This window comes from Bactrocera neohumeralis, chromosome 5 (assembly GCF_024586455.1).
Source record: "Bactrocera neohumeralis isolate Rockhampton chromosome 5, APGP_CSIRO_Bneo_wtdbg2-racon-allhic-juicebox.fasta_v2, whole genome shotgun sequence".
Lineage (NCBI taxonomy): Eukaryota > Metazoa > Arthropoda > Insecta > Diptera > Tephritidae > Bactrocera > Bactrocera neohumeralis.
Window position 1 is genome coordinate 56,120,684 of NC_065922.1, and position 8,968 is coordinate 56,129,651.

The 8,968-nt window shown below is 36.6% G+C and overlaps 1 protein-coding gene across 1 annotated transcript; it reads left to right on the forward strand.

Annotated features, from left to right (window-relative positions):
* The first annotated feature begins 4,837 nt into the window (after window positions 1–4,837).
* Window positions 4,838–8,297, forward strand: LOC126757911 (BTB/POZ domain-containing protein 9). The gene is made up of 8 exons (XM_050471837.1): window positions 4,838–4,950; window positions 5,158–5,257; window positions 5,338–5,822; window positions 5,885–5,992; window positions 6,055–6,585; window positions 6,646–6,877; window positions 6,986–7,200; window positions 7,259–8,297. The coding sequence occupies exons 2-8, from the start codon at window positions 5,188–5,190 to the stop codon at window positions 7,526–7,528; spliced, it is 1,911 nt and encodes a 636-aa protein (XP_050327794.1). The 5' UTR covers window positions 4,838–4,950; window positions 5,158–5,187; the 3' UTR covers window positions 7,529–8,297.
* The last annotated feature ends 671 nt before the right edge of the window (window positions 8,298–8,968 follow it).

Here is an 8,968-nt window from a genome sequence, read left to right on the forward strand (position 1 = left end):
ACCAACTGGATCGCCGTTTTTCCGGGCTAAGTACTTAACGGTTCAATATTTATTTTGAAAACGTCAAGCGAATCCACACTCGAGCTCCTGCCTGTTCTTTTGACTGCCCGAGCAGTCAGCTTGTGCACTTGTGTACTCATGAAACCACGAGCGTATGAACGCTCTGTTAAACACACAAAAGTGACGTTTTATCTGATTTGGTGGTTGGGCAGACAGCAGGACATGCAAACCGCTTGTCGAGAATACACACACACATACACACTTATACTTGTAATTCAAATTTCAGCGCTCAGCCTTCGCTTCAGCAGTATACTACAGCATTAGAAGCGCCTTGGCAACCAAATTTTCCTTACTACTTCTTCGCTCGGCTCGTCGTCTACTGCTCGCCTGGAAGTGGATTTTGTGAAAATTGCCTTTTGTACGCACAAAAATGTTGACGACATTCCATGGATTACACTTGTCAATTTGTGGCTTTTCAAAACTTGTTATTTTATCGTCGTCAGCCTCGTTCACCACCCACTCACAGCTCCTCACAATGGCTCGACGGCAACAGCGAAGCACTTAAATTCAGTGTTAGTCGCTTTGTGTTCGAAAAGATTTGTTTGTATGTGTGGGTGTGTGTTAAAGGAATCACTGATTTCGCTGATGGAAATTATGGATAGTTGGCCTTTAGTCTGTCAAAACGAAATTTAATTGAGCTGTCAATAAAATTGACCAAGCAAATGAATCAGGAGTGGGGACTTTGTCACACGCGACAGACGAAGACTTTTCTACTCACTGCCAAGCGAAGACCTATTTGGATACGATTTTCAATCTAAAAAGCAGCTCTTGTATTCAATAGAGAATGAGTTTCGGACTAGTTAATAATTTAACTGGTTATGGAAATACCTAGTATAGCTTCGCTTAGGTTTTCAGCATGCAGTGGCTAATGTTACCAATTTGAGACAAGAGGGATTGCATTAAAAACTGTTAAATGCCTGACAAATACTTTAAACTAGCAACTGACAGAAGATCTCAGCCATCCCGTGGAGTTATCTTATGCTAAACGACTTCCCTCTAAATTTTGGGGCTTACTTACTTTTAGTAAAGTTCAGTGGAGTCGGTGTGAAGCACGAATTTCAAAAAAATTCGGATCGCCAGCTAGGAGCACTCAAAGCACTAACAAACCATCGATTAATCAGGTCTAATATCAATGATTCAACCCGTACTCAGTGGTAGATCCAGTCAACAAGTCCGTCTTAGCGGAAGGAAGTGAGTGAGTTTAGTGTGGCATTCAAAGAGGTGGTTAGTTACATGCGGGAACTCTTTGTATGCAGTACATATACTTTGTACGTCGGTGTCTATTCTGAATAGGAAGGAGCTTGGCCTGCTGCAGTATCCACAAAGTAGGTTCGCTACGGCCACTCAGATTCCAAGCGGCAACTCGACCTCACGGTCTGCGATGGATGGCGTTTGGTCTCCAAGGCTGAAATTCACTGGCTGGAAGTGTTCTGCGGGGGACATCAAGAGACAAACTATGATAGTTCGGAATGTGGTAATCTGACTTGTCTGTATTTCTTTCAACTACATCCAGGCGACCATATTGAGGCTTCATAATTGCAGACCGACCGGCCGATTGCCTTGTAAGCAGCTAACAACGTTTCTTTGTCTTTACTCCTTTCCTGTGCCAGTCGATTGCAGAGTGAAATGAGTGAAGAAAATTGGGGGAGCACATGTCATCTGATCCAGCCGTCGTTGTCGATATGGGTCTTTATCAGAACGAGAACGGTTATCTGAACAGTTTTTCCTTAAAACTATTTTAGGAATGATTTCTAGGAGTGTGACAAGAACAACCATTTCAAAAATTCCTACGAATTACCGTCACTGTCACTGCTAAAAATATGATGTGAAGGTAAGTCTCGGGTAAAATATAATTTGGGATCCAATTCCTACAACAGTCGGCTCTAAGGTATCGGATTAGACCCGGATTTAAATCGTCCTAGGGCTACTACTTCGTTTGTATAACCTTGACCGGCCGACCGATTGCTTTGTAAGCTGCTAACAGCGTTTCTCTCGTTTCCTTTCAGGTGGCTCTAAGATACCGGAATGGACGGGGATTTAATTCATACTAGGACTGATATTCCGGTGCTATATCCGGTTTTACAACGATATATTGTAAGCTATAATCCAAGAATTATAATTAAATGTCAATCCTAGGCTCTAAATTACTATGTCCGAGTCCATATATGCCCCACTAGAATATAAGAACGTATTTAAAAATGATCAATTTCAATCTTTCGTATTTATTAGATTTGAGAATTTCAGCTCTTTTGGATTCAAAGTAAAAATATTGAATTAAACTGCACTTATTAAATTAATAGAAAACTCTTTAATAAACATTCTAGCCAATCAAGAGCAACTCATATTGATTTCTGTCCTTAACCTACCCTCAAATGACAACAAAACTAGACACTTCCGATGGCAATTGGTTTCAAGAGCAACGTCTGTAATCAATTTCCATTAGTTTCTTAACAATTAAGAAACTGTCAGCAATTGTTACAACGTTCGAGTGAGCACTAAGGCTTGTGTACTCAAACTCACCCTTTAACCAACACGGCACATCAATACTATTGAGTGATTCAACCTCTTTTCCGATGTAAGGGTTTTCCGCGGATTATACGAAACGGATACATCTATGTACTTGTATACATACATAAGTACTTATTTCTTACATTTTGATTTAATTTGACAGTTAAGCTGGCGCGAGTTTTGCACAGACGCATGTTGTGGTTATAGACGCTTCTCCACAAAGAATCTATAAAGTGAGGTGCAGACGAAAATGTCGCGATGGTTTCTTGCCACAAATCGAGTTTTCATGTCGACATTGCCGCTGCATTCCCTCTTAATCGCGTTCGTATGTAGTTCTAGGTATATTTTGCAAAGTGTGGTAAAAATGGTTAACCTTTATACTCTGAACAGGGTACATGTTCCCATTCAGCCCATGTTTGCTTTGACGCAAAAGAAAGCGTCGAGACCCTTTTAAATATATCTATAAATGATCACCATGGCGAGCCGAGTCGACTTAGCCATGTGCGTCGGTATGTATATATGCGAACAAGTCCTTCAGTTTGTTGAAATATCGTTTTGAAATTATGCACTTGCCCTTTTCTCGGGTCTTTCATACAAAATGATCCATCAAAATAAAGCACTTATATGAAAAACTTTCGTATTTGTCGGCATATCTTCACAAAGTTTGTCATGGATTATTGTCAAAGGGAACGGTGATATCTACGAAGAAATTGTTTAATGTGGGTCACTATAAAATATAGCTGCCATACAAACAGGACGATGAAAATCAAGTTCCAGTATGAAAACTTTTTCATTTGTGAAGGGTATCATAGCTTCTGTGCAATCGAAGTAGGTTTTTCTTGCTTTTCAACTCTATTTGGGTAATATTTAAGTATTATCACCACGTTTCCGACGACGGTCATGTTGACGTGACTGGAACGGGCCCGAACTTTTATCTGGCCAAGGACTGTCTACTGTCACTACAACAGTATTACATCACATAGAAGACTCATTAGTAACATTTCGACCAAACAAATAAATTTAAATTTGTCACAGATTACCAGAAACTATGTATATTAAAAATTCTATCACAATATCATTGTATAAACTTTATGTAATGTACTGCAATCTTTTATACAACTTAACATTAAATTCTTAAAATGTAACATTTATATCGAATATGCCTCTCTTGAAGCTATTAAGTAGTAGCATTCAATCGAGATTGGATTTCCTTCTTAGTTTTTGGTCCGACATTGGCAATCGGCGATGGCTGCTCCGTAGTTTGACTATCATCGTGTGGCCCCTGGTTCCTGGCAGCAGCGCGCTCATTCCGTATATTATCATACTCTTTTAATTCCCCCAACTTTAGAGGAATGCTTTGCAACTCACGCTTTCGCATTTTATAGTAAACAAATTTGGATAAATTATCTTTTATTATGAATACTGTAAGTTAAGGGTTTAATGGAAGAAGCTGAAATACAAAAGTAAACAAATAAGAAATGGAACAGCTGCTTACAGGGTTGTTTTGTAGTTATGAATGTTGCCATACTTGGCGTTGTTCATACCCTCCAAAATTACTCTCTTTTCTATGACAGTGAAACAATACGTGCAAAATTGGTAAATTAAATTTAATCAGCAAAGTTATTCATACATATTAAATATAAAATGTGTATTAGTGAAAATTAAACTAATTATATATATATATGCTTCATATGTATATGAATAATTATTGATAATATTAAAATATTTACAAATAATAGACAATATATCAAAATAGAAAAAGATTTAATTAAAAATTGAGATATAAGAAATTATTTGAAGTTTACGACACGCAGTTACAATGTTGTAATGTCGGTACAATTGGAAAGAAAATTATATGTTTTTATTATAATATAATATTTTTAATACATTATATTTATATTCGAAAAAATTTTAAATACGATATTACCTTGTTGAAAATGTTAATTTTGACAAATTTTGTAATTCTAAATCTGTATATTGAATTTATTTTAACATAACTAATTGAAGATATTGTAAACTTTTTGGGGGCTTGTGTGAAAAGAATTTCAGAATTATTAGTAAATGCCATAAATAATAATAATTTGCGACATTTATCTAAATGAAGAGTTTAATACTATTAACACATTTGACGTAAGCCCTAACAGCTGATCATGAATAATTTATATTTTACATTAAAGTATTAGGTATATTAATATCGTCCATTTAGTAATGCCACCAGTCTTGTTTGATGTTTGCACAAACCACGCTAAGTCCGTCTGGCAACATTCCGCTGTCGATATTAGAAGAAGCGATACAAAAGAAAATATACAAAATAAAAAGTCGAATAATTGCGTCGCTGCCGGAAAACATTTTGAAATTCTATAAATATTTGATAACAACGGCGTAAGTGATTGCTCCAGACAATCTATATATTTGTTATATTAAATGTCTAACAATAATTTGTAATTTTAAAATATGTAATAAGCATATCGTGCGTCTTGTGAGCGAAAATATCTAGAAGTTTTTCTGTGTTTACCTAGTATCAATTCGTTACATATTTGTACTGTCACTGTTCTCATTTGCATTTTATTTAAATACATTTATTTTAAGTGCTGTATTTGTTAAACGAAATTTCATAAGATGAGCAGCCAGAGTCAATATAAATTGCTATCTTTGACAAAGACACGGAGCGACGATGTAAAATTAACAGGTATGCCCAATGCCCCTAACTGTTGAGCGTAATATTCCTTTTTTGAACAAAATTAAAACATATTTCGTTTATAATTCTAGAACGTTTCTCGGAGCAGATGGCGCAACTTTGTATGAACGACGACTACTCTGATGTGACTTTTATAGTAGAAAATCAACGTTTACCAGCTCATCGAGTCATTTTGGCAGCACGTAGTGAATATTTTCGTGCGTTACTATTTGGCGGACTTTGTGAGTCCAGACAGAGCGAAATTGAAATGCAAATTCCCGTTGAAGCCTTCAAGGCTTTGCTAAAATATATTTACTCTGGCCATATGCCACTCGCACAGATGGATGAAGACAATATACTGGACACATTAGGTTTGGCTAATCAATATGGTTTCAGCGAATTGGAGCATGCCATTTCACAATATCTGCGACAATATTTGGCGCTTAATAATGTTTGTGCAATTTTGGACGCAGCGCGTTTGTACAATTTAGATAAGTTGACTGAGGTGTGTTTAACGTTCATGGATCGCAATGCCGCACTAATATTGCAACATGAATCCTTCAAAGCGCTATCAATGGTTGGTCAATTTTGTAAATAAATTCGATTAAATTTAACTAAACTTATTGGTAACTTATCAAGGAATCACTAAAAGAGATATTACGCCGAGATTCGTTTTTTGCCCCAGAAGTGGACATATTTTTGGCCGTTTGGGAATGGTGTAAAAACCACACAAATATCAATATTGACGTAAGAAAAATATCAATTATATACACATACTTCTATAGTTATATATGAATTTATATTTACAGTCTGTAGTTTCGTTCGTCCGCTTGCCGCTAATGAAACTTGAAGATTTGTTGCAAACCGTGCGTCCATCTGGCATTTTGGATGCCGACAAATTATTAGACGCTATACAAGAGCAAACAACTTCAAAATATTTACCATATCGTGCCGCTCTGTGGCCTGAAGAAAATGTAGCAACAGCGAAGTTTCACTCCAGAACCATACTGGGTGAATGCCGTGCGGCTTTGTTGGACGGTGATTTCATTTCATATGATATGGAAAAAGGTTACACACGCCATTGCATTGGTGACAATATTGAAGGTGGCATTACTGTCGAATTGGGCACAATATGCATAATCAATCATATCAAGCTGCTGCTTTGGGATCGGGACAATCGCTCGTATTCATATTACATAGAAGTGTCGGCAAACTCTACCAATTGGGATCGCGTCATAGATTACTCACAGTATTATTGTCGGTCATGGCAATTTTTGTATTTTTCCGCACGTCCGGTACGCTACATCAAACTCGTGGGCACACACAATACCGTCAATAAAGTGCGTACTGAAATAGTGTATATGTTTTGATTGACTTCAGTAATATTTTTATTATGCTAGGTATTCCATGTAGTTGGACTCGAAGCCATGTATACTGCGTCCTTACCAAAAGTAATTAATGGCATTGTGGCGCCCACTGCAAATGTTGCACGTACTGATGTGAGTGCTATTGTTGTGGATGGTGTGAGCCGTACGCGTAATGCGCTCTTGAATGGTGATTATGTGAACTACGACTGGGATTCCGGTTATACATGCCATCAGCTGGGCAGTGGCGAGATTGTGGTTAGGTTAGGTAAGAGCTTACAGCAAATAAAAATTACTATTTTTTTTTTGCTGAATATCTTACATTTATTAAAAAAATATTTTTCTTTACTGTGTATTTTACATTTACAATATATAGGGCAGCCTTACATTATTGGCTCAATGCGCCTCTTGCTATGGGATTGTGACGATCGCACGTATAGTTTTTACATTGAAACTTCAGTGAATCAAAAAGATTGGCACATGATCGTCGATAAGCGTAATGAACAAGTGCGTTCCTGGCAAAATTTCTCATTCACACCGCGTCCCATCGTATTTATACGTATTGTGGGCACACGCAACACCGCAAATGAGGTGAGAAAAGTCTCGTTTGTTTACAAAAATTATTTAAACGTCAACTTCAATTGCTTAGATTTTTCACTGCGTGCACTTGGAGTGTCCCTCACAGGACCCGAACTTTTTGCAATTGGAAAAGGAGAAGGAACAGGAACTGCGTGCTAATAGCAAAATCACAGACGGTGCAGCGGCAGGCGATGACAGCAATGATGTCACAGCTGGTGCGAGTAATGCAGCAAGCAATGGTGGTGTTGATGGCGTGTGCTCAAACCAGCCAAGCAACAATGAACCCTTACCAGATGATGTACTTATTGGGCTGGACAATATTTCGGTGGATGGTAATTAGAAAAAAGTTTCGGCAAAAGCAATGCAATCTTCACACTAGCCCTGTGGGCAACTCGAATACGAGTCATATTTTAAGCAAATCAATTTATAGCTATGAAGAGGTTGAATATTTTGTACTTTAAACTCTCTATTTTGAAGTTTTATATATACATACATACATATATCTATAACGGCTCTTAGTGATGTTGTTGTCTTTTTAAGTGTGTCAAATTTACAATGCGAAACATTCAGCGCCACAACTCCAAGTGGCATATGCGTCATTGCAATCAACAAGCGTGTGTTTAGTCTAATAATTTTAGAAATGTACATTATTGTTTGAGATATTCTTATAAGTGTTGAATTTTAATAATCAAAAAACATATTTTCGAAACTTTGTCAATATGTAAACAAAAACTACGGAACCATAATAATTACGTTTGTAGCGGGAAAATTCTTTCAAGTAAAATATTGTATTGATTCTTTGCTATCAATAATTATTTTTATTAATAAAAAGACACTTTTTGTGTGTTATTACGGCACTCCGCGTTAACGTTAACCGAAACTGCATTTTCTGGTACAGAACTATATATCACTAACTGTGTTAATTAACGTTTGTATTATGTATGAATTATAAAAGACACATAACCTCAAAATGTGAAACTTTTAAACAGCAAAAAGCTGTTCTATTTATATGTTAGTTTGTTGTTCAACTGCAGCATTATTTATTTTATATTTGTATATTTACTGTTATTTAACTAAATAACTTTGTTTTTGTATATATGTACATATGTCTTAACAAGTGTCTACACTCTTTGTACGCTTTGGTGTATAAGCTTTTTTGAAATCGTTTGTTCGCCGTTCTATGTGTGTGTGATGTAGCTCACACGATTTATGTGGCACTGCAACAATTTCAATATTTATAAATTTATTTATGTCATATTTTAGTTTCACGTCAAAAAACTCTTTCGTTTATAAGTTTGTGTCAAAAAACCAAATTTCGTTGTCTGGTCCCACAATGCATGCATGTACATATGTACATTTATAAATTTGTATACTTAACCAATATTTTCTTACATTCGATTTTGGTTTACTTAATTATAATGTTTGTGTATATATAATAAAATCATCTTTTAACTTAAAACAAAAACGGAATCGAGATTTCCCTGTGTTACATAATAAAATATAAGGCAAAAAAAAGAAATCACGGTTAGATAGGCTAAAACTTACCGATCCAAACAGGGTTAGATCGCTGAGGTTGTTGTTGTTGTTTTAACGGAAATCTAATCCCCGTTGGGATGGTAAATGTCATTTGTGTTGTCGTCGATGTCATCTAACGGTAGGCCCAAGAAACGTGCTGTTTCGACGGGGTCGGACCAAAGGGAGAAGGGTGTTAGATGGGTGGGGTTTGTGGGGCATGCAAAGAGGTGGTCAGTATCATGCGGAGACTCGTTGCATGCAGGAC